This window comes from Mustela lutreola, chromosome 4, assembly GCF_030435805.1.
Source record: "Mustela lutreola isolate mMusLut2 chromosome 4, mMusLut2.pri, whole genome shotgun sequence".
Lineage (NCBI taxonomy): Eukaryota > Metazoa > Chordata > Mammalia > Carnivora > Mustelidae > Mustela > Mustela lutreola.
This window is the reverse complement of record NC_081293.1, coordinates 108,883,152-108,908,291: the sequence shown is the minus strand read 5'-3', so window position 1 is coordinate 108,908,291 and position 25,140 is coordinate 108,883,152. Positions and strand designations below refer to the sequence as shown.

The 25,140-nt window shown below is 54.5% G+C and overlaps 1 protein-coding gene across 6 annotated transcripts in view; it reads left to right on the top strand.

Moving 5' to 3' along the window:
- Positions 1-25,140, top strand: part of OGDH (oxoglutarate dehydrogenase) — a 53,951-nt gene that overhangs the window by 19,346 nt on the left and 9,465 nt on the right. For 2 of the 6 annotated variants that reach the window (XM_059170691.1, XM_059170692.1), the window contains exons 3-11: positions 1,959-2,150; positions 3,650-3,752; positions 9,203-9,247; positions 17,231-17,346; positions 21,253-21,407; positions 21,490-21,636; positions 21,717-21,807; positions 22,256-22,435; positions 24,158-24,286. In XM_059170691.1, the coding sequence (XP_059026674.1) occupies positions 1,959-2,150; positions 3,650-3,752; positions 9,203-9,247; positions 17,231-17,346; positions 21,253-21,407; positions 21,490-21,636; positions 21,717-21,807; positions 22,256-22,435; positions 24,158-24,286 (1,158 nt within the window). Of the gene's footprint in view, positions 1-1,958; positions 2,151-3,440; positions 3,532-3,649; positions 3,753-9,202; positions 9,248-17,230; positions 17,347-21,252; positions 21,408-21,489; positions 21,637-21,716; positions 21,808-22,255; positions 22,436-24,157; positions 24,287-25,140 lie in introns of all 6 variants that reach the window. The other 4 variants (XM_059170690.1, XM_059170693.1, XM_059170695.1 and 1 more) reach the window with 4 other exon arrangements.

The window sequence follows — 25,140 nt, the reverse complement described above, 5'->3', positions numbered from 1 at the left end:
AAGCCCCACGGGGACAAAAGGATGTGGGGGTCCAGTGTGTTAGCTCGTTGTGTGCCCGTCCTGAACCAGGTGGGAGCTGGGAGGCAGCCTTCCTTTCCCCCACTCAGGAGGCCTCTCTTTCTCTCCAGTAACGAAGGCAGCTGTCTTCCAGGGTAGACAGGCTTTCACCGGTGTCACAGGCAGGCCAGGCTGGTGGGGAAAGGGGGCGGGGATGGCCTGGACCCCCGGGTCCTGGATCGTATTGGGTGCCCCAGCTGTCAGGTTTCATGCGGCACAGGGCGCTGTACGTGGGCATGAAGGCAGGTGCCAGGAGAGAGCCTGTCTACCATCAGTTGACACGCTGCAAATGAGCTGGAAAAGTAAAAGCAATAAAAGCTTGACTAACGAGTTAAAACATTTTACAATTGTTATCCGGACACAAAGGCACATAAAGTGTACAACTCAGTATTGGACGGTCATCCCACTAATGGTTTGATTTTTGAGAATGACCTTTTCTGAATACAAAAGGAGGAAGTTCTCGTAGAATGATCTAAAACGTTTTGCCCGGCTCCCTCCAAAGCAGTTACAGAGAGAGACCAGACTGCCCCACAGGAGGCAGTGCGCCAGGCCTGCGCTGGTGACAGGCTTGTGACCGGTCACACAGGGGCCCCAAACAGCTGAACTGAACCTGCCTGAGAAAGCGAGAAGGCGGTGAGGACCCGCGCCATGGCCTCGGTCACATACAGTCCACCGGTGCAGTTCCCGCCGAGCCCCGGCCCAGCTGCTCCAGACGGCGTCCTGATGGCTCGTCCTGGGATGGCGAGCACAGAAGTCAGCGATATTGGTCCCGGGTCTAAATTGTACTCTTGGAGGAACCTCAGACACTGAGGGAAGACAGCGTTCCTGTGTCTGAACTTGCTGGTTTCCAGTAGTGCTCTTCCCAGAGGAGCGTCCCTCAGCCTTCATCCCTCTGAGCTCAGAAACACGTTTTTGAGACCTCACATCTTTGCCTGAGTTGACAAACTACTGTAGATCGCGGTGTTCCTGTAAATTGCAAATGGGACCTTCCGAGCACGGAATACCGAGGACAGAAGAACAGACAGAACCAGGATCGTGATAGCACAAGGCGGTTGGGAGCAGCAGTCACCCCGGTGACGCTCTCACTGCCGACAGGTTATGGTCTGGGTGTCCTTAACCGTGTGTTTCGCTCTCGACGACAGACCTGTGAGGGTTATTCGGGGCTGTCCTCCCCTCACGGGACGGAGCACAGGAAGTTGGGTGACTCACCCACGTGTCGGAGCTGAGATCCAAGTTCTATCCCCGAGCACGTGCTCCCGGTGGCTCCTAAGTGGCCCTCCTGAGTTAGGGGCGAGGCTGCCTCCCCAGCGGCCAGTGAGGGAGCATGGCAGCCTTCCACACGTGAGCCCTGCACGCCTTCCAAGGGCCTCATTCTGTCTTGCACTTGGGAACACAAGCACGAGCAAGGCCAGCCCAGGCCCCCCAACACTGTGTCCAGCCTCTGCGTTTGGAGAGACACTTGGAAGGCTTGGTCCCCTTTAGGTGGTCCCGTCGGAGCAGCTGCAGACCCGCAGACAAGGGCCAGGAGCGCCGGTCTTCCAGAGAGCTGGGCCGGGGCAGACGGGCTAGGAAGGTCTCTGTTCCCCTGCATCCTGGCCGCCCACCACAGAAGCAATCATTACGGCTCTGGAGTGCTGCGGCCTTGGGCCTGTGGGGTTTTGATGGCAGGGCCGCCTCGCATCGCCTCCATCTTAGGAGAAAGGGGGCATCCCGGGGGCCCCACCCTGCAGGGGTGCAGTCAGGCCATCCGATTAGGAATGAGTCGGCCCCGCCAGCCTGCCGGTGGGCGGATATAACTGGGACGTGGCTTGCCTGCCAGGAACACTGCTCTTTGGGGCTAAAAATGAGTCCTACGTCCTAGGTGAGCCATGGGGTAACGCGAGTTCCTTCTTTGTCTTTAGTCATGGGACATTTTTTTCCGAAACACCAATGCTGGAGCGCCGCCGGGCACCGCCTACCAGAGCCCGCTCCCCCTGAGCCCGGGCTCCCTGTCCGCCATGGCGCGAGTGCAGCCTCTGGTGGATGCGCAGCCCAACGTGGACAAGCTGGTGGAAGACCACCTGGCCGTGCAATCTCTCATCAGAGCCTACCAGGTAAGGCTGCACCCACCGGCTGCCAGTGCCCCAGTGACGTGTCCTGGAGCCAGCACGCTGTCCCTGCCCGGGAGCCCAGGGAGGCAGAAACGAACCATGCCCAGAGCAGAGGAGCCGGGGATAGCCAGTCTGCCCCTGCCTGAGCACGTCCTTGCCACCCGTAGCCCCTGCCCTGCAGATAGCTCCTTTTTCTTTCCATAAGTTGACAAGAAAAATTCGTGGGCAGGAGAAAACGGTCCTTGCCAGGGTCTCGAGGGGGCCTGCTGCTCACCAGGAGGAAGCAGGGACTGGCAGGGGTGCGCCCCCCTCTCAGTCGCCAGCACCCACATACGACAGGAGGAAATGAACCCATGGAGCTTGGGACAGGAGCAGAGCCCATGGCTGCATGAGCAGGGCTGAGGGGCAGGCTGGTGTCCTGGAGCCTTCCAGTTAGCAGTCCGCACCATCAGATGCTGGTGGGCAGGACATGCGGGGCTCCCCTGACCTTTCTCCACCTGGCAGGGAAGAGCCCAGAATTCATACCGGAAGGCTGGTTCTGACAGAAGCTCTGAGGATAGGAGGAGAAATCGGGCCTGGGGGTTCCCTTCCAGGGTCCCGGGGCACCTGGGCTCACATGGATTTCTTATCACTTCTGGGCACATTTCCAGGAGACGCCACAGATCAGGGCAGGCGGCACGGGCCGGGCAGTGGGTCCTGGCAAGTCGACAGACACCCCAAGCCACGTGGCTGGCATGGCCCTGTGCTCTGGAGTCTTGTTCAGTGGGTGTTTCTGGAGGAAGGAGACGCATTTGGTGGCTTCTGACCGTTGCCTGGCTTGTGTAGCCTCGTTAACTTCACACAGTCCCAGGTCCCCCTCTGCAGCTGCCCGCTCTCACACTGCTAGCAGAGTCCTGGGTCAGGCAGCCAACGCTTGAGGTTGGGCGGGATTGTCTTCCTCCTTTTCCTTCTTGTTCAGTTCAGATGCTGAAGCCTCTGTGCCCCTCAGTGCGGCCTGCGCTCCTGTCCTTGGAGGCACTGGTGTGCTGAGCTACACAACCCCACGGGGGCATCAGCCCCTAGCGGGCCCCACTTGGTTTATCCAGGGAAACTCAAGGATCCCCCGAACCGCCAAGTTCACTGTGACCCAAGTTTATCTCTGTTTACAAGCACAAGAGCACTTTCATGATAAAATATTCAAAGGCTTTTTTTAACTGATTTTGTTATTTTGGGTTAAGGTTTGACCAAGTGTGACTTTTCCCCCCCCACAGCCCGCGGGTCCTGCTTAACCACTGCTTGTGTTATTGCTTCCAGGTCAGGGGTCACCACATTGCAAAACTTGATCCTCTCGGAATTAGTTGTGTAAATTTTGATGATGCTCCGGTAACTGTTTCTTCAAACGTGGGTGAGAATTGATCTGTAAACGCTAATTTTAATGTAATTTTACTTTTTTTTACCCCTTCCCTCTTTTTTTTCTCCTGTCCTTTTGTGTGTGTCCCCCTCCCTCGCTGGCCCGTCCGTAGATACGAGGGCACCATGTAGCGCAGCTGGACCCCCTGGGGATTTTGGACGCCGATCTGGACTCGTCCGTGCCCGCTGACATTATCTCCTCCACAGACAAACTTGGTGAGGGTCTGGGAGCGGCCAGCGCCGCGCTGCTTAGCTGCTCCGATCACAGCTGTGACGGCCAGGACGTCCTCAGACGGAAGGGAGAGGCTCTTAAGTTTCCTTCATTCTGATCACTTGAAATTTAGCGGGTTTGGGGCAAGTTACTTTTACCCCAGCTTTTCACACAGATTCTGTGAGCTCAATTGTCTAAGTCTCAGAATTGGAGACTACAACTCGGGGCAGACCCGGTTTGTGACACGAGAGATGACCTCCCGGGCAGGCGGGTCACGTGACGTGCCAGAGGCCGGCTCTGCTGGCTCAGTTTCCAAATCCCAGTGTGGCACGGCCTCTGCCCGAAACGACCTCGCTCTGGACTGTCGTCACGTGCGGTGCTCTTGGCGCACGGCACAACCTGCCTTTAACGGGCGAGTTCCAGTGTGCACTGTGCACTGGGTGTTGATTCCCAAACGCTGGTGATCACACTGAGGAAGGAAACTTTGGAAGGCATCCCGGCGCGCGGGGAGGGGCGTGGCGCTCGGGCAGTTGCTGCCCCGTGTCCCCGCTACCTCCTCTGCCGCCGTGAAGCACACATAAGCGCGGCTGGGCTCACCCTGCGGTTGCTTTCTCAAGTTAATCTGCTCTCGGTCACCGTGCCGCTAACCTGTGCTGAGATGACTGATCCGGAAATGGCCACGTGTCCTCCAGACGCACCGTGCATGCTAATAAAACTCACGATTGCCTACCTGCCTAATGCTGTTCTCCGGGAGGGGACAGAACTCGCCTCCTCGAGCACTGGTCTCTAACCTTCTGTGATACCCCAGCACCCCATAGACGTCACTGGGCTGGGTGTGGGTGGTCAGGCTCCAGCCAGGTAAGGCGAGGTTTCAGACAGCGTCAGCTCCAGGGTACGCGTTAGCTAGTAGTCTGTCCTTGCCGTCTTCACTGGAGGAAACTGCCGGAGGCTGCCGGGGCTGCTTCCCCTCGCTTCCTCCTCCCCGCGCAGCCCCAGCAGCACCCCAGCACCGTGCAACCTGTGCTCACCTATCCTGAAGCCCCTCAGCGCCCACCCCAGTTGTTGAAGTTGGGGCCTCTCTCCAGAGAGGGGTGAGGGCCTCATGCACCAGGACACCGCAAGGCATTCCGACAGGAAGGGGACACGGCAGGTAGGGGTGGCTGTCCTGCCCCAAACTGTAGCACCGCAGCGGCACCTTTGTTACATGGGCGCCGCCCTGGTGGTCCCGCGCTCTCACTCGAACTTCAGGGAGCAGGGTGCGAAGCTCTGCTCTGTCCCACATTGAGACTAGTCACGGCAGGACAGACCCACAGCCCACAGGCACCAGCAGAGTTGCTCATAGGTCCCCCGACGCTCCCAGCCCGGCTAGTCTGTGGAGGCTGGGACGCCTGGCTGTGCCCCAGTGTCCCTGTCCCGGTGCTGTTCGAGGGCAGAGGCAGGAGTGGGAGCAGGGCCTCTGTCATGCTTCCCACTTCGCTCCCAGCCACCGTGGCCTCACTCTCCTAGAGTAGTGTCCGCAAGCGTTTGTGGTGCACCAGGACAGCCACACAGACGTGGCCCCAGAGCCCCCGGGCTCCTTTGTGGAAGAGATGTGGCCTCTCCTGGCCAGGAGCCCTTCAGAACCGCCCAGAGCAAGTCGGGGGCAGCCCCTGCTCTGCAGAGGAAAGTGCAATTTCATCCTGAGAATTTGAAATGGTTGTGATGAGTTCTTTCTTGAGGTATAAAAAATGGAAATAGTGAACCTGCAGGAAAGTTGCTTGAATTGTGTCACCTTTGGTGCGTGCACGTCTTCGGGAAAATAGCCAGCCCGGCGCGCCCGCTGCTCGTGCACTTGGACACTTCTGGGTGCTTCCATGCCCCTCGCCGCCTCTAGGCCACGGGCCTGGCCTCAGAGCCAGCTCCCCTGGCAGGAACCCCAGCTCAGGATGTGTCGCACCTCCTCATCTGTGAGGCTGTTTGAGAATCGTACTCTTAGAACAGTGCCTGGAGCGTCCTACGCTCCACAGAGCTGTGAACTAGTGCAATTATGATCAGACTTTCGAGCCAGGTAGCTGCCAGGCCGTCTGGTAATGAGGTGAATTCAGAAACCGAGGGATGGAGCAAGCAGCCCGGGGCCACCCCCAAGTTGGTTTTGGTGAGAGAGCCCCAAAGCTGGGGCTGGAGCAGGGTAGCCTGCGTGTCTGCGTGGAGCCTGGGTCCCCCTCGTGCCTCCTCTGGGCTGAACTCCCCTTCTCCCTGGGGGTGCGGGCACAGCTTCTCCATCCTCTTGTGGGGAGCCCAGGCTCGGGAGATGCTCACTCTGCACACGTCTGAGAGCACGCTGTGCTGCTGGAGAAGCAGGTGGGCAGAGGGGCAGCTGTGGGCAGGCGTGTGAGCCCAGGGCTAGGCAGCCGGCTGTCTCCAGGGCTGCAGACACTGGTCTGCAGTGCGAGCAGGGCTGTGTGCTCCCAGGTGTTTGCGTGAAGCAGTTACCATTAAGGTCTTGGCCTTTGACTGGTTTGGAGAGGGTTGGGAATTGCAGACCTAGAGTCCCTACCCTGACATCACACGCGTCCTCCTGGCCCCCGAAGTAATGGTTGGAGAGAGAACTCACGGGCAGGCTCTTACCAGTCACAGCAGACTCGGCTGGTTTGCAGGGCTCCTGGGTGGCCGGGATGCTGGGGTCACCAGCAGATGCACACACAGAAATACCGCCTGCCGCCAGTGAGGCAGAAACCTTGAGGACTGATGACTGTAATTGAGATTTTAAGTTTAAGCCAGCGTTTGTACAGTTTCTCAACTGGCCCATGATTGGGTGGACGGTCACTAACAATGGGGCGCCTTTTCCCCAGGGTGTGTGTTGTCAGTAGCCAGGTTCTTGCCGGGCCCCAGAAACGTGGCCTTGGATCTGTACCCTTTTTTCCTGTCAAACCCACACCCATGGAGGAGGGTGGGGAGCATGGACTCTAGGTGCCTGGGCACACATTCCTCCTCGCATCACTCGGGAGGTCCAGACAGGTTCAGGTTTCCTAGCAAGGCCTACCTGGTTGGCCCTAAATTAGGGTCGGGGTATGGGTCTCGATGGAAAGCTCCAGATAGAGTCCTGCAGGTTGGGCTCATTGCCATCTTCACCACAGACAAACTGGACATAGTCACACCTGTGTTGTGTGCAGGCTGGCATGCTCGTTTCGCTCGCATGGGAGGGAGCTGAGCCACCACCACCCTCCACTGGTCTGGGATGTGCAGAAAAGTCCCATTGACCTGCCACCCGTGTCCAGCGTTCACGTGTGGCACATGAATTAGACTCCGGTTTGATGTCCCGGCGTTTGTGGTCTGGGTAGATGCATGCTGCACACGGTGACAGGGGTCACAGCCCTTTAGTGTGATGGGAGGTTTCTACACACAGGGGAGCCTGGAAGAGATTCTGTAGATCACAGAGAGGAAACCTGGGTGCCCCAGTACACCGAGGAGCTCCAGGGGCTCACTCTGTGGCCACACTGGCTCTCCTTTGCTGGTCTGGGGCTCCTGGTCAAGTTTACTTGCCGAGACACCTCTGTTACCGTGAGCGCCGTGTCTGGGTAACGATGGCACGCACATCTTCACGCTCACTGTCCTCTGAGCTGTCGGGCAGTCGTCCCATTACAGCACCGTGGCGGGTAGTGTTTAAGAGTGAGAAGTCGAGTGTGGTGAGAGTTACCAAAACGAGACCCAGACACAGCAAGTGAGCAAATACTGTTGGAGAAACGGGGCCAGTGGGTGTGCTGGGCACAGGGCTGCCACAAAGTTGTAAATACCTAAAACTTGTTAAAAAACAAAAAACCGAACAGGAGAAAACCAGAAAAGCTCTGTATCTGTGAAGCACGATAGGACAAGGTGTCCCTGTAGCGCGGGGCCCATTCAGAAGCCAAAAATCCTAGCACCACTCTGACCACGTCCGTGGGTTTGCTTTTTCCGGCATGGCTGGGGCTGTGCTGTCCTGCTGTCCTTCTAGAGCACTCCGTGTCCGCCACAGCCACTTCTGCTCCTTTGACATCTGGGGAGAATAACCAAAAATAGAGTTGATCGTTAGCTTTCCTAATTTTGGAATGACACGGAGCAGTTCACTTGACATCTGTGGGCTGCCGTGTGCTGGGGATCAGCCTCATGCCGAGCTAAGGTCACAGGGGTCGTGCGGAGGCGTCTCCCGGATGCCCAGAGAGCCCGGGGCCACCATGGTCGAATCCTACCCGCTCATGTCTCCTGCAGTGTCGTGCACACATCAGGAAGGAACATGTGGGTTGCAGGGATCCCCGTGTGTTCTCTGCAGATGACACACACGCACTGGCTATTCCTGTCTCCTGTTAGTTCTACCAGGAAGTACAGATCAGAATGAGAGCATCCACCAGTACCTGAAGTGAACGGACGTCAGCATTTCAAAACATTCCTTGTGTGGCCTATAGAGTTTCTAACCGACAGGGCTTGCTGGCAGTTCTGTTGGGGTTGAGCGTCGTCCTTTGTCTTGGTTCTGAGGATTGAAGGAGAGAAAGGAACATTCTTTCTTCTTGCCCTTAAGCAAAGCGTCCAGACTTCTGTGCGGAACTTGGATGATCTGTTGTCTTAAGAGCCACCAGCTCTGCGGTCCTTGCTGTGTGCTGCTATCCCCACGGGAGAGGGGGAGGGCTTGCCCACACAGAGCAGGGGACTCTGCACTTCTGGTGGCCGTGAGCATGCCCCCCACCACTCAGCCACCAGTCCTTGCATGCCCTGCCACCACGACCCTCTCCCACCCCAGCCCCCAGGCTCATGCTCCTGAGGCACCAGGGACAGGAGAAGGAAAGTGCTTTGTGTGCCCTTTGTGTGCCCAGATGGACACCCTGGCTTTCACCAGTGGCCCAGAAGGCATCCAGAAATGGTACAGGGCCCTGAAACGTTTGCCGCAGGAGGACCATGGGCGGTCCTGTGCAGCTGAGCTCCCTCCTGGTTCTGCCTTGTCACTGAGGAGGGACTAAGGACCCACCTCTGTCCTTCAGAACCTGTCAGAATCCAGAACGGGGTTAGGGTCTGGTCCATTCCCTGCTGCTTTGGTTCTGAGGACGGTCTGCTAGAAATTAGGCCTTTCCGGTTTTGTCCCCTGGTTTTGTCACCCCGAAGTGGGCTAGGTGGGTGGGTTCGACTCCCCAGGAGAGCACTGTGTCAGCCCTTCCTTCAAGACGGGGAGGCGAGGAGGTCTTCCCTGTGTAGAAAGCGGCCTTTCCCTCCTGTGGGCTCACCTCATTCTGGCTGTTTCTGAGCAGCTCCCACATGCACCCAGTCGCTGTCGGCCCCCCAAGCCCCACCCTGTTCCCCTTCAGTGTCTGTCTGTGTGGCGGTGTCTGTCCCACCCCCCCCCCCCCGTGACCGCAGTGACGGTGCAGGGTTGGGATGTCCGGGTCTGGAACTAACTCTCGCTGTCTTTTTCCTTCTGCGCTCACCCACGCCACCTCACTCTGCCTCTCAGACCTTGCAGTGTTCAAGGAACGACTCCGAATGCTAACAGTAGGAGGTAGGAAAATAATGCGCCCTTCACCTCTCCAGAGCTGAGGACCTCATTTGAGCAGGATGTGCAACTTTTCCCAGCATGCCATTTGGGGAAAGTTGGCTGTTCCTTGTCCTCACATGCATTGTCCCATCACTCCACTATCACCCAGCAGGGGGCGCCACTTCTGTGTCATTTCTGTTCCTGTCCATTCTCACCTCCCATGTGTCTCGCTGCTGCTTTGCTGAGCTTGTCTCCAGTGCAGGCCGCCTGGAGCTCCTGCCCAGCGGGCCGGGGCGGAGGCCACACGGCGTCTGCATGTCAGCACACCCTCTCCTCCACCTTCCGTGCTGTGCCTTCGACTGGGCTCTGGATTCTTTCTGGTTCTGTTTCTGGGGCATTTGGGACAAGATTCTCTTTTGATCTTCCCATGTTTGAAGGACAACTAAAGTACTGATAGAAACTTACTTCATGACGTAAGGAATCCTCAGTGACCTGTGGTTCTGGGCAAAACACTTTGAAGAATCCAGAGTGAGGGCTGGGGTCCATCTGCCTGTTGTCACGCCCCTGGTGGCTAGTCTTCCTTCCATGCTAGGTGGTCCTGGGCAGTTCTCTTTTTCCTCCATCTCACCACAGCTGTGAGACCCCAGTTCTGATGACACTTTTTGTTTCACGATCATTGTGGATTCATAGGCAGTTGTAAGAATTCGCAGAGATCCTCCTGCCTTGAGGCCCGTCCCATGGTGACATCCTGTAAACCATAGCGCGTCCCACCAGGGTGCTGGCCAGGCCAGTCGGGGCCTTCCTGTAGCCTTCCTTAGCCACACCTGCCTTCCCTCCATCCTCCTCCCATTCGGCCCCGGCAACCACGATCCTGGGCTCCATTTCTGGAGCATTTTTGGCAGTGCAAGGACGTTATGCAGATGGGACTACAGTGTATAACATTTGGGAATTGGCAGTTTTCAGTCAACCCAGTTTTTCTGGGGTTCAAGCCAGGTGGGTTTGTAACACTGGTTTGTCCCTTCTTGCTGAGCATAACCCTCTCCGTGGGTGTCCCACACGTCGCTGTTCACTCAAGGACCTTGGCATTGTTCCCGTTCTTTGGCTAATAGGGTCTTTTGCTGGGCAAAATTCTAAATTCTGATGGAGTCTGGTTTGTCAGTTTTCCCTTTTATGAATTGTGCTTTTGTTGCCAAACCTAAGAATCCAGTGATTTTCATCTACATATTTTTCTTCTTCTTTTTTTTTAAGATGTGTTTATTTATTTTAGAGGGAGAGTGTACGTGGAGGGTGGGACAGAAGGAGAGAGAAGACCCACACTGTGTGCAGAACCCATAGCCTGATGGTGGACTCCGTCTCACAACCCGGGGATCATGACCTCAGCTGAAATCCCACTGGCCACTTCTCCTTCTCAGCCACCCAGGCACCCCTCTATGTATTTTTCTAATGGTTCTCCAGTTTTGCATTTTACATTTAAATCTATGATCCATTTTGAGTTAGTTTCTGGATAAAAACTGAATTTTAGGTCGAGGGGTTTTTTGTTGTTGTTGGTTTTGTGGGGGAGTTTTTTGGCTGTGGTTGTCCGGTTGCCCCAACACCTGGAAAGTTTTTCTTCCCTCTGTTGAATTGCTTTTGCATTTTTGTCAAAAGTCAGTTGGATTGACTTGCACCAATCTGTCCCTGGGTTCTCGATCCTTTCCTATAGTCTCTGTACCTGTTCCCCCACCACTGAAACTCTCTTGGTTACCCTAACTACTGAGCTTTATTTTCCTGCTTCGGAACTGTTGTGGCTGTTCTAGGGCCTTTCTCTTTCAGATGAGTTTGAGAAGTGCCTTGTCTATTCACACAAGTTGCTGACATTTTGGTGACAGCAGTGCTAAATCCACAGATCCTTTTAAGAAAATTGGCATGTTGACTCCATTGCCTCCCAATCCATGAACCTAGTATGCCTGTCTGTTTACTTAGATCATTTTTTATTTCTTTCACCAGTTTTTTGTACTTTTTGTGTAAGTCCTGGAAATGTCGTGTTAGATTTATACCCAAGATTCTTTTTCTTTTTAATTTTAGTGTCTACATATCATTACTAATTTCTAGAAATACAGTGGATTTTTGTGTTCATGTTGTATCCTGTGGCCTTACTTGAGCTCACTTACTCTAGGACTTTATTTTGGGGGGAGTAGGTTCTGTAGAATTTTCTGTGTAGAGAATCATGTCATCTAACAAGAGGAATAATTATTTCTTCCTTTTTAACCCGTGTTCCTGTTATTCCCTTTGCATGCCTAATTACCCTGGCGAGAATCCTGAACACTGTTGAGTAAGAGTGCTGAGAATAAACATCTTCACCTTGTTTCTGATCTTAGGGGGAAAGCTCTCAGTCCTTCATCACCAATTTAGTATTAGCTATAGATTTTTTTATAGATGTTCTTTATCAAGTTGACAAAGTTCCATTCTATTCATATTTTTTTGCCGGTTTTTATTTTGAAGAAGTGTGAAAATGTTCTGCATCTGTTGACACAGATGATTTTTCTTAAACATGATAGTATGGCGGATTACACGGATTGATTTTCAAATATTGAACCAACCTTGTATCACTGGAATAAACTTCATTGGTCACAGTCCTGAATTCTTTTTAAATATTGCTGCAACTACATATTTCCTGCATCTATATTAATGAGGGATGTTGGTCTGTAATTTTCTTTTCTCATCTGTCTTTGCCATTCATATCAAGGTAGTTCTAGCCTCATAAAATGAATTATTGTGGTTGGGTTTTTTTTTTCCTTCTTTCTTTTCTGTGTTGAAAGAAATTATGTGGAGCTGGTGTTAATTATTCTTTTTTTTTTTTTTTTTTTTTTTTTTTTTTTAAAGATTTTATTTATTTATTTGACAGAGAGAAATCACAAGTAGATGGAGAGGCAGGCAGAGAGAGAGAGAGGGAAGCAGGCCCCTGCTGAGCAGAGAGCCCGATGTGGGACTCGATCCCAGGACCCTGAGATCATGACCTGAGCCGAAGGCAGCGGCTTAACCCACTGAGCCACCCAGGCGCCCCTGGTGTTAATTATTCTTGAAGCATTTGGTAGACTTCTTCGGCAAGAACACATGGGTGTTTCTTTTTATTTAGAAATTCAGTGTCCTTAATGGTTGTAGAGCTCTTGCAAATTGCTTTGTACTGGGTCAAGTAATGGCCGTTTGTATTGTTCTCCGAATGCTGTCATCTGACTTGTCAAGTGTACTTACAGAGAGTGGTTCATAGGATTCCCTTAGTATCTTGTTAATATCTGCAGAGTCTGTATTGCTACCCTGTTTTGTTCCTGATACCTGTAATTTGTGTCTCTGTTAGTGTTTGTTTTGTTTAAGATTTTATTTATTTAGAAAGAGAGGGGGAGAGAGAGTGTGCATGTCTGTTGCACGTGGCGGGTAGGGGTAGAGGGAGAAGGCGACTTCAAGCAGACTCTGTGCTGAGCATGGAGCCTCACCCAGAGCTGATCTCACAACCCCGGGAGCATGGCCTGAGCTGAAGCCAAGAGTCAGCTGTTTACGTGACTGAGCCACTCTGGCGCCCTGAGACTTTGCCTCTTCTGTAATGTGTGTGTTTACTGCTGAGATTTTCCTCTGGGAACTGCTTTAGCTGTGACACAGATTTTGGTATCATATTTTCATTTTCATTCAGTTCAGTGTGTTAATACCCTGTAATACTTCCTCCATCATTTATGGATTGTGCAGGAGTGTGTAGTTTCATTTCCAGTAATTTGGAGATTTTCCTTTATCTGTCTTACTGATTTCTAGTCTAATTCCATTTTGGTTAGAGAATGCACTCTGTATGATTTCAGTTCTACTAAACTTGACCAGGAGTTTTTATGGCCCAGGAATTGTCTGTCTTCCCATATGCCCCAGGGCACTTGGGACTAAGGTGTACTCTGCTGTGGTTGGGTGCAGTGTTCCGTAAATGCCCGTTAGAGCTTGCTGGTCGGTGGTTGTTGACTCTTGTATCCTTGGCGAGTTTCTGTTCACTCTTTCAATGAATTCTCAAGAGAGAAAAGTTGAAGTCTCCAACTATACTTGTGGGTTTCTCTATTTCTCCTTTTTCACTCCCTTTTTTAATGTTTTATTTATGTATTTGATAGAGAGATGGAGTCAGAGAGTACAAGCAGAGGGAATGGCAGAAGGAAAGGTAGAAGCAGACTCCCCACTGAGCAGGGAGCCCGATGCGGGGCCCCATTGTCAGGCCCCTGGGATCATGACCTGAGCCAAAGGCAGACGCTTAACCATCTGAGCCCCCCAGGCACCCCTGTGTGTTTCTCCTTCCTGTCCTCAGTTTTTGGTTCATGTTATTTGTAGTTCCATCATTGGGTGCATGCACGGCTAGGATTCCTGTCTTCCGGGTGGATTGACCTGTCGTCACGTAATGCTATTCACTGTGTCTAGTAATTTTCTTTGCTCTGATGTCTACTATATCTCATAATAATACAGCTACCTTTGCTTTTGGTTGTGTTTACATTTTTATTTTTTTCTATCCTTTTACTTTTAATCTGTCTATGTCATTATATTTGAAGTGGATTTCTTGTTCATTTTTTTTAATCCATTTTTCCAGTCTCTGTCTTCTAGTTGGTATATTTAGATCACTTATATTTAATGTAATTATTGATATGCTGGGGCTTAAGTCTAATATCTTGTTCTTTATTTTCTGTTTATTCTCTTTTTTATTTTTCTGCCCTCTTTCTCCTGACTTCAGATGGGCTTTTAAGCCTATACTTTAGAATTTCATATTTTTATATAGTATTTTTGGTCATATTTTTGTGTTTTTAGTAGTTGCTTTCAGTCTTTTCTGTGCTTATCTAGGTATGATATTCTTTATCTACATTTCATCACAATCTACTGGTATTGCTATTTTATGAGTTCAAATGAAGTGTAGACAGTGTATCTTCCTCTCTATCCCTTTATTGTCTTCATTTAAAATAAAATTGCCTTAAATATTTTCTCTACGTGTTTAGAACCACATCAGACAGTGGCATAGTTTGGCCTCAACCATCAGCCCTAAGTTAAAAGACCCAGGAAGAGAACGGAAGTCTGCTTTATTAACCTGTCCTTTTTATTCCATGTTCCTCCTCCCTAATGTCTAAGATCCCTTCTGATGTCATTTCCTTTCTCTGTAGAGAATTTTCTGTAGCCATTCCTGTAAGTGACAGACTCTTTCCATTCCCTGCAACTGAGAATGCCTCCATTTCTCCTTCATTCCTAAAGGGCGTCATCCCTGGACACAGGTCTCTGAAAAAGTGTGCACCCGTGTTCCCCTGCACTCCGGCTCCTGATGAGAAACCCTCTGCCTTCAAGCGGTTTCTCCCTCCTTTTACTCTGGCTGCTTTCAAGATTTTTTCTTTGTCTTTAATTTTGAGCAGTGTAATTATGCCATGTTTGGCGTGGTTTTCTTTGTGTTTCTCCTGGGCGTTCACCCTGTTCTTCGATCTGTGGGTTGAAGTCTCTGGCCATATTTTAGGCATTTCAGCCATTATTTTCCAGGTCCCTTTTTTCATCTTCCCTCTCCCTCCTCCCCTTCTGGGATTCTTGTGCACAAACATGAAGGCTTTTGTTTTACGTTCATGTCCCCAAGGCTTTCTTCATTTCTCTCTGTTGTTCACATTGGTTCATCTCTATTGTTCTGTCTTCAGGGTCCTTGGTCCTCTGACCTTGCCTCTGCCCTCAACCCCACCTGCCCACTTTAATTCGGGTGATTACATTTTGCAGTTTCAGACTTTCCCATTTGGTCCTTTATGCATCTTCGGTTTTTGTAGACACTCAGTTGCCCACTGTTCCTGTCATATTCTGAGTGCTTACTGAAGTGTCGAGGATAGCTCCTGGAGAGCCCCAAGCAGGTAGTTCCAGTGTCCATGCTACTGGAAGCTGGTTCCATAGGTTATCTTTCCCCATTCAGTCTGAGTGATTCCTGGTTCTTGTTGTGAGGGATTCTTTTATAGAAACCGGGATGTTTGGGTATTATCAGACTTAGAATCATACTCCGATGTCTGTTACAGCAGGGCCTGTCTAAACACTGCCATTGGAGGGAGGGGCCCCAGTGCCCACGGACTCCGCTGATGCTGGGATGGGGAAGTGGGCTGGTGCATCCACTTCTTGGGGAGCAAGTCTGGGCTCCCTGTTGGGCCTTCCCTGAAACCCTGTGATGGAGCTGGATGCTGGAGTGCCTCGCAGCCTGCAGGGGTGTGACTGGGCTGCAGCGTGTACTGCATATTTGGGCAGAATAGAGTGGTCATTGTCTGAATTCTCGGCCCTGCTCCGCTGCCCCTTTCCTGACCCTTTAGAGAGAGTGGCTTTCACTGGGGCTCTTTTTGTCTGTATCTGGAAGAGTTCTCAGGTTGCTTGTTCTTTGCCCCAAGTTTGGGGTGTGAGAGCCCAGAAGGAGATCTGGGGGCCTTGTTGGCTGGTCAGCCTTCTTCTGCACTGTGTTTGTTTTACCTCTGGTGTCTGGGCTTTGTAGTTGCAGTTCGTGGGGCACAGTTAGAAATATGTCTGCTCCACCTTCCCGGAAGCAGGTGTCCAAAAGTCAGTTTCTTCTGTGACTAAAGAACGTAGCCATAGGACAGCCTGGGACTGGTCAGTGCAGACTGACAGGGCGAGGAGCCGCGCACATGCTGGGTGGGTCCTACCATGCTGAGGCTCTCTAGATCAGCGCATTTCCAACAGAGTATGCATGCCTGTTCTCATCATCTGGGGAAAATGCCCCCCATGTGATCCTGACTGTCCTCCGTAAATAACACCAGCTAGCTGGTGAGCTCCCAGAGCCTCAGCAGAACTGTGTGGTGGCCTGACCTCATTCTGGATAGAACAGCAGGAAAGGGGTGCGTGCCTTTCCCCAAGCCACTGCTGCTGACACTGCCCCAACATGAAAAAGCTTGCCAGTTTGCATTTGTTTCAAGAAAGCCAAAAGGGTTTAGGAAATAGAATTTGCTTTTAAGACTTAAAAAATGTGTGCTAAAGCGTTAAATGCATTAGGGCTATGGTCCCCATGGCAGCTTGGATGGGAACACCTGGACTTTCCTGGTCCCCCCATGACCAATGACCTTGACGGGGTGTCAGCCCTGGAGTGGGGCCTGCAGATATAAGACCTCCTGGGTTCTGCCTGCCACAGCCTGAGGCTGACTCCCGGCCCTCTGTTCCGTCAGCATTTAGGCCAAAACCGGGACAGAGTGTGACCTTGGCAGCTGGGTGTCCCGGGCTGTGGCCTGCTGGCGTCCGGCATTTTGGTGTGACCCCCACCGGCATGAGCTCTCAAGGTTGGCAGGAGCCCAGTCTGCTCTGTCACCCGGCAGTCCTCCAAGCCTTTTACTCGTGACAGTCACTGTGACAGGAAACAAAACCATCATGCCCGAGGAGGAGCCCTTCGCCTGCGTTTGGGTCAGTTTGAGATCCGCTGTCAGAGGAGGCGCCTGCATAGCGGGCACTGTGGGAAGTACTGGTGACTAGTCCGTGGATGTGTGTTAGCGGGGGCTGGGAGGCCTGCCGAGTACCCCGTGCAGGACAGGTGCAGACGGGCGGTTCGGAGAGGGGGCGGCCGTCACCCCTGCCTCCATCCCCCGGCTGCCGTCCTGTCCTCACACAGGACGCAGGGCTCCCCCACGCCAGCTCCTCAGTCTCTGCCTATGCTCCTTCCTGAACTACTTCTCCTTTGCTCTCCGATCCACTCACCAGTGCCTTCCAAGTCGAATCTGTGTGTCCGGGACCTTGCAGTGCATCTGTTTCTGAGTTAGGATTACGATGCTCAGGACTGACACACGTGTAACACGGATTTACTCTTGTTTAGCTACGGTGCTGGCAATATTCTCAGCTTCTGTTTGTTATCAAGTGTGTGTTTCTGGCTGTAAACTATTACTTATTTTCATGTATATCAGAGATTTTTATGAATTTTTTTCTTTTCTCTTTTCTGTCCTCCGGGGAATCCCTTCCCCTTTCCTTAAACTGTGGCCTCTGTGTGGCTGTGCCCGTCTCTCCACACCCCTGCAGGGTTCTACGGCCTGGACGAGTCTGACCTGGACAAGGTCTTCCACCTGCCCACCACCACGTTCATCGGGGGGCAAGAGTCGGCGCTTCCTCTGCGAGAGATCATCCGGCGGCTGGAGGTGAGCGTGCAGCGGCGGGCACAGTGGTGGTGTGCGCTTGCCGGAGCCTGTGTTGACGGGGCCTCCCAGCAGGGTGGTCATTTCTCTTGGGACTCTCACATTTAAAAGTGTAAGAAAGGGGAGCTTATTTGCTCTCTTGTAGGTAAAAATTCATGCTTTTTATTTTTACCATCTAGCGCAGAGGAGAAAAAGTGTCTCTGTGCGTTTGGGTCCCATGGGAGCTTATGTCCGGTGTGGGGGTTCCCAGCACCCGTGCTCTGCCAGCTGGGACCGGGCGCCTTGGGCTACGGCTGGAGCGGGGCTCCCCACTCCAGACAGAGGTCTGTCTGCTCTCCCACCCTTCCTCTGTTTTCTTCTTTCCCTTCGCCTTTCGGGACCTGGTTTGCATGGAGCTGCGTCACGGGGCTCTGCTGCCGGCCACCTTGTCCGGCCCCTCATCCATAGAGGGTGGGGGGGGGTCGGTGCCCACGCTACCTAGTAAGACACACAGAGGAAACAAGAACTCTGGCATGGGGTTCCCCAGAAGGGAGCATGCTGTCACCCAGCGCGCTGTGGGGCACGTACTCTGGACCGCAGGCGGCACCTGGCGTTCCTGGCAAGCCCCAGCTGCACGACTCCCAGCAGCGGGGCTCTCTGAGCCAGGCACCAGCACTGCTGCTCACACCCCAGTCCGGGACTCGGGGGTTGATGAACGGGGACCTGCTGCAGCCAGTGGGGTCTGGTCAGAAAAGCAGAATCCGATTGCTGGTGTCACTCGTGGCTGTGGTGGCCTAAAAAAGTCTGAGTGTCTGTTGGGGACATTGTCTTTAACTTGTGACAAGCGTCCCATGGTGTCAGTATTTCAGCTTGGCCCTCATCACTTCCCCACGGGCTGTTGGGGAAATGAGGAGACTTGGAGAACTCGTGCCAACATGATGGTGTGGACATGGGGAGGGGTGTGGGCCTCGGGGAGGGATGGGGAGAGGTGGGCAGGATTACCCAATGGACCTACCCAGGACCAGCATCATCCTTTTCCTCCCTTTGCGCTGGCCTCACCACTGACAGCAGTGTCTAGACCCGCTCTGTCCAGCGTGGCCAGCAGCCCCTTGGGGCCGCTGAGTTCTGGAAGCACGCAGAATATCTGAGTGACTTAAGTACCAGAGAGAGAATGTTTTGATACATTGACCAAATAGAGTCTGAGAGTTCCTTCATTCATATTAGAAAAATGTAAATTCGCCCCATGATCATGTTGTTTTTCTGGGACAATAATGAGCTAGGGGTTCCCCTGGTCTGGACCCCAGAAACGGCACCCCTTGTAGACCAGTCCTTCTCCGGATAAGTCTGTCCGTGTCACGTTCCCAGGGCATCTAAGCCCCACCCACAGGTGTCCCAGGCATCTGGTGCTGGTGTTGTCTGGAAAGCAGAGCTTGGACTGGTCAGCAGGAGAGCTGGCACAGTGCGCTTGCCCCTCCTTCCCTACCCCTACACAGTCTCCAGTGGGAAGCTCAGCCCTTCTTCCAAGCCAGAAACCTTAGGGGCTTTCTGGCCCCCTCCTCGGGGCACCTTCAGCACTTTACTTCCCGCAGAGCAGAGCGGGGCTGTGTAGAGCCCCCTGCTTGACCTCCTCGGCCTTGGTCCCCGTGGTCCCGAGCCCAGCCTTTGGAGGGCCAGAGTCTGATGGCTCTCACTTTCAGCCCAGGAGTCAGGCTCTGGCTGGGGGACCTTGGCCGTAGCTCCCCCGGCCCCAGGGTGCCCACGTCCCAGCCTGTGTGCTATGCTCATGGCTTCCAGGTATTTGGGCAAAGTTGCTGACCATGATGTGTGTGTTAACACACATGTGTGCACACCAGGTTGCTGGCATGAGCCGCTGGGACCGCGGGCCGGCTCGGGCCACTGGGAGCAGCTGGGGCAGGTGTGGCTTCGAGTTGCCCTCACGCTGTGTCCTGCTAGATAGAATCCGTGCCTGGAAAGGCATGACCTTTTCTCCTGGGGACTGAGCCAAGAACAGGAAAAACAACACATGACCCAGGGCCCTGTAACTGTGAGTCCAAGTCAATAGCTAAACTTGTGCTCCTGGTGGTGGATGCACACTAGTGTCTGCAGTTTCCACCTCCTAGTTTCCTGCCAGCCCCTAAGTTGTTCAAGTCGGGGAAATGCTGCCCCTGGAGTACAAGGAGCCACCTTCTCCCTCCCCATCTCTCTGCAGATTTCTCCCCTCCCTTCCATCTTCCCAATTTTCTCCCTCACCTCTTCCCTACTTCTCTCCCTCCCTCCTCTGCTTCCCTCCCCCTGTCCTCTCCCTTCCCTTCCTCCCTCCTTCCCTCACCCATTCTCTTCCCTCCCTGCCTCCCCTCCCCTGTCCTCCTCTGCTTTTCCCTCCATCCCTTCACCCCCACCCCACGTTCCTCCCCCCTCATCCCCTCCCACCTTCCCTCCCCTTGCCTGTCTCCCCTCCCCCCATCATCTCTCCATCCCCTCTTCTCCTCCTGCTTCCCCCATTCCCCTCCCCTTCTCTCCCCTACCTTTCCTCCTCTCTTTCTCTTTCCTTCCCCCTTCCTCGAGCTCCCTCTGCTCCCTCCTCCATCTCACTCCCCTCTGTCCTGCAGCCCAGATTTGGGCCCCAGGAAAACCTTTTCAGACTGGCAGAGGAGGAGGGCTCCTGCTCACAGGCCCTCTGGCTGGGCCATGTGACTTCTCCTGCGGCCCAGTGGACTTGGGACCATGAAGCTCTGGCAGCAGGAGCCAGTCCTGACTGGGAAGTCAGGAAGTCAGGGAGGACAGCCCGGCAGGCCAGGCCGGCCCCCAGACTTCCTGCACTCCTGGTGACATGTCTTCAGAGAGGCACCAAGGCTCTTCCAGCCCCACTTCTCTTCATCCTTAGACGCAATCTTCCTCTCTAGGCCGGGATGCTGGTGTATATAAGTGCTCGGTGGGTACTGTGAGCTCAGGCAGACCTTCCTTTGTTTCACGATCATGGAGCCACCTGCAGAGATGCCCACCCTTGCTCCGAAGACCCATGTGAGGGGTCCAGGGCACATCCCCGTCCTGCACCTGGCCAGCCGACTCCATGTCTCTTGTGAAAACCAGCAGAATACAGATGCACCCTCCGAGCAAAGCCTGGTGATCTGAGTGCGCAGGCAGTGCAGCTGCCGGAGATGGTTTGGGGAGTCTCTAAAGCCTCCCTCTGCCACACCAGGGTGTGTCCTTCTTTAACTCCAGAGCTGATGTGGGGTTTGCTGTCACCCGGACAGCTGGGAATGAAGGAGGACAAGGGGCCCTGTTCACCTGTCTCAGGAAGGCGCGGGCGCCTGCGAAGGCCGCACCTGAAGCCAGGCGCTCTTGTGGCTTTCCTGTCCTCTCCCACTCTAGCTTCCTTTGCACTGACCCCACGCATCCCACAGGACACAGGGCTGCCTTCCCAGCTGTCACGTGAGCACCAAGGGTGGGACACAGCTGCCCTGCTCAGGGTCCTCTGTTTTGTAATGTGTGCACTCACACTTCTGTGGGACCCAGGCCTCCCAGGAGGGGCCAATTATTAAAAGCAGAATTTAAAATCTAAACAACTAGGAGTCTTGAGTGGCCATTGGGCTCTGTCATACATGGGCAGCACGGGTCCCTTCTGTCTTGTGGCACTGGCCACAGTCTAACCTTGAGGTCAAGGAAGCTGGCTTCCCAGAATCGTCCGTCCTTTGGCTGGTGCCTCCATCTTCCTGACACAAAGGAAAACCTTGGCCCCACGGTTCTTACTGTCCCCTCCCTGCTTGCCAGGCTCAGCATGACCCGCCAGACCTAGGCCGCGACCCGGGCTGCAGCTGGCCCCATTGCCTTTGGAAGGGAGGACGCTTTTCCCGCCAGCTTTTGGGCTGGGTGGGCAGTCGACACCACGGGGGGAGCAGCCCTTGACGGGGAGGGGTGTGTGTTGCACAGATGGCCTACTGTCAGCACATCGGTGTGGAGTTCATGTTCATCAACGACCTGGAGCAGTGCCAGTGGATCCGGCAGAAGTTCGAGACGCCCGGGATCATGCAGTTCACCAACGAGGAGAAGCGGACCCTGCTGGCCCGGCTCGTGCGGTCTACCAGGTGAGGGCTGCGCGCTGTCTGGTCTCTCCCCAGGAGGGTGGGCAGCGGCGCCAGCCCAGGTGACATGGCGGTCCCTGGCCAGGTTTGAGGATTTCCTGCAGCGGAAGTGGTCGTCCGAGAAGCGCTTCGGTCTGGAAGGGTGCGAGGTGCTGATCCCCGCACTCAAGACCATCATTGACAAGTCCAGCGAGAATGGGGTAGACTACGTGATCATGGGGATGCCCCACAGGTGTGTGCCCGCTGCCCCGGTGACCATGCCCACCGGTCCCCAGCACCCTGGCCTTGGGCTTACCTGCCTCTGTGTCCCAGGGGGCGGCTCAACGTGCTTGCCAATGTCATCCGGAAGGAGCTGGAGCAGATCTTCTGCCAGTTCGATTCCAAGCTGGAAGCTGCTGACGAGGTGAGGCGCGTGTTTTCTTCTCGAGACCCACCCCGCACTGAGACCCTTGGCCCCGGACCCCCCCCACCCGAGACCTTCAGCCCTGGACCCCTGCCCCGAGACCCTCAGCCCCGGACCCCCCCACCCGAGACCCTCAGCCCCGGACCCCCGCCCTGAGACCCTCAGCCCTGGACCCCTACCACCCGAGACCCTCAGCCCCACCCTCACTCAGGACAGTCACCCCCTGGCAGGAGCTGGCTGCCTCCACTCCATCACATGGGTGGTGGCCCCCGGGTCCCAGTCCTCCCACTGGGGACACGGCCCTTCTCCTGGGGCCATGGGTGGGAGCCTTGGGAAGAAACCTTCAGGAATGGGGGGGATCTGGGAATAGAAATAGCACAGAGCAAAGGGGTCGAACGCCCAAGCGTCCCCTTCATCCCAGGAGTAAAGCCCTGTCTTTGTGTGCCAGGGCTCTGGGGATGTGAAGTACCACCTGGGCATGTACCACCGGCGGATCAACCGCGTGACCGACAGGAACATCACCCTGTCGCTGGTGGCAAACCCATCCCACCTGGAGGCCGCGGACCCCGTGGTGATGGGCAAGACGAAGGCGGAGCAGTTCTACTGCGGGGACACTGAGGGGAAGAAGGTAAGGCGCAAGGACACTGCACCCTCCAGATGGTGGCAGCCCTTAGGCCTGCTGTGAGACGTGCGGCCAGGAGAGGCCGGGGAGCCTGCGTGCTTGCCAGGCTCAGGTTTTCGGGAGGGCTCTTTCCTGGTGCAGACAGCCCGCCCCTCGAGCACCCACCTCTGTGTGGGAGCCGCTCTGACCCTAGCCTACCCCCAACCATGGATCCAGACCCTTCATGCCTGTCCTCGCCACTCGTTCAGAAGTCTGACAGTTAGCTGGTTTCTGCTCAGCTGAGAGCTCAGGGAGCTGGCGTCTGTTTCACGACCTTCCACGTCTCAGAAAGCTTACATTCTCTCTGTGCATGTGACCGGATTTGTTCTGTGACCTGGGAGAAGACAGGGCCTGACTCAGGTGGGCCCTGGGATGTTTGTGGGGATGCAGCCCCCGGTGCAGCAGGACGGTCAGCTTACTGGGGCGCCATGAGATGCAAGGAGCGCCAGGCCCCGTGGTGTCAGCACCCAGTACCACACTGAGGGAGCCTCGGGGACAGCCTTGCCACCTGGCGAGGGCCCCAGTGTGGCTTCCCCAGGCCATCTAGGCGGGAGGCTCCCCAGAGCACCCGACAGCAGGAGGCCGAGCGTGTGTGGAGAAGGCTCTGGCAGGACTCTCGTGGCCTTCCTACCCACCCCTCCACGGAGGCCCCTGCACACACCCGTCCCAGGGAGCATCCCCGCAGCCAGAGGCAGGACATGCAGGGTTCTGTTCACGAGATCCAGATTCTGCCCCTGGAGAGGACAGAGGAGACTTTTTCCTCCTAGCAGGGGCTGCGGGAGCGGGGTCTCACGGTCTAGGATATGCCTGTGCATGTGGAGGGAAGACAGCACAGCACAGTCGGTTTGCACACGGCAGCATTGCGTCCTCCTATGAACGCAGACCCTGAGCAGCACCGGCCATCCCTGCTGGGGGCACCAGGCTCCTGGAGAACCGTCTCCTTCCAGGTTGTGTTGGGGCCACCGTCCAGACAACACGGGGCCCTCACACCAAGCGTGGGACAGTGGGAGCTGTACTGTGATGAGAGTCAGGCCCGGGGGGTGAATGAGACAGGAGCGCGAGCACATGGGAGTGGGAGTAGCAGACGAGAGGGGCAGGCTCTGGCAGAACACCAGCAGATCCACGTAGGAGGGACACCTAGCAATGCCCAGGAAAGGCTGCTGCGGCCACCGGGCAGGGGTTAGTGAGGAGCAGGACCCAGAGGTTCTCATGACCGAGGGGTAAACAGTGAGTGGAAGGGAGACATTGTCCAGGTGAGCACAGGGACGCCCTCCAGCAAGGGGCAGGCAAGCTGGGGCATCTCCCAGTGTGGAGCGCACCTGTCCTGGGTCTGGTCACGAAGGCCTGTCCAGGCTGTGGAGACAGGAGAGGGAAGAGCTGCTCCTGGTTGGAGCCCGGCCAGCACTGCTCTCCTGCTGGGAGGGTCCCACAGGCCATGCCCGGTGTGGCATCCGTGGGCTCCGCAGCAGACGGTGGTGGACTGGCCGGTATGCCACTGGAGCAGGGCAGGGCCCAGTGGGGCTGGGGGGGTCTTGTGTTCTTCTGCCACTTTGTTTTTATTTATAAGTTGGAAATGATCTCAGAATGCATTACTTTTGGAAAAGCAAATTGCGACTCCGCTTCGGTGTGCCTTATGGCCGTGGTGAGCCGGGCTGTGTTGCATCTGGGGTCTCCTTCGCGTGCCCGCAGGTCATGTCCATCCTCCTACACGGAGATGCCGCCTTTGCCGGCCAGGGCATCGTGTATGAGACCTTCCACCTGAGCGACCTGCCCTCCTACACGACTCACGGCACTGTCCATGTGGTCGTCAACAACCAGGTAACGGGGGCCCCAGGGCCAGGGAGCCGCAGACCTCCTGAGGACTCTGTGCTCTGCGGCCGTCTGACGCGTCTCAGTTATTTAGGACAGTTCTCGGGCTCTAAAGGTGGCTCTTTTATAAAAGATGGGGACAGCGCCAGAAACATGTTTTTAAAAAGGAGAGATTTGGGATGCCTGGGTGGCTCAGTTGGTTAAGCAGCTGCTTTCGGCTCGGGTCATGATCCCGGTGTCCTGGGATCGAGTCCCACATCGGGCTCCTTGCTCAGCGGGGAGCCTGCTTCTCCCTCTGCCTCTGCCTGCCTCTCTGTCTGCCTGTGCTCGCTCTCGCTCTCTCTCTCTGACAAATAAACAAAATCTTTAAAAAAAAATAATAAATAATAAAAATAAAGAGAGATCAGTGGGTTGAGCCAATGCCTTTTTGCTCAGTTCATGATCTCAGGGTCCTGGGATCAAGTCCCACATTGGGCTCCCTGCTCAGTGGGGAGCTTGCTTCCCCCTCTCTCTCTGCCTGCCTCTCTGCCTACTTGTGACCTATCTCTTTCTCCCTCTCTCTCTCAAATAAATAAAAATATTTTTAAAAACGTGAGACAGAAGAGAGATTTTGACCCTGTTACTGAAGATGGTGATGTGACCTTGGTGTGTTATCTTCCAGCCCCACGAGCGTTATAGGTGGCTATCCTTCTTTAAGGAACGCTGCGTGTTCTTCCCGTTTCCTACTCCTTTCGCTATTTTCTCATGGCCTTATATGCTCTTAAAATACTAATTTTAAAGATTACATATATTTTTTCTTTTCTTTTTTTTTTTTTAAAGATTTTATTTATTTATCAGAGGGGGGGGGTGGAGAGCGAGCACAG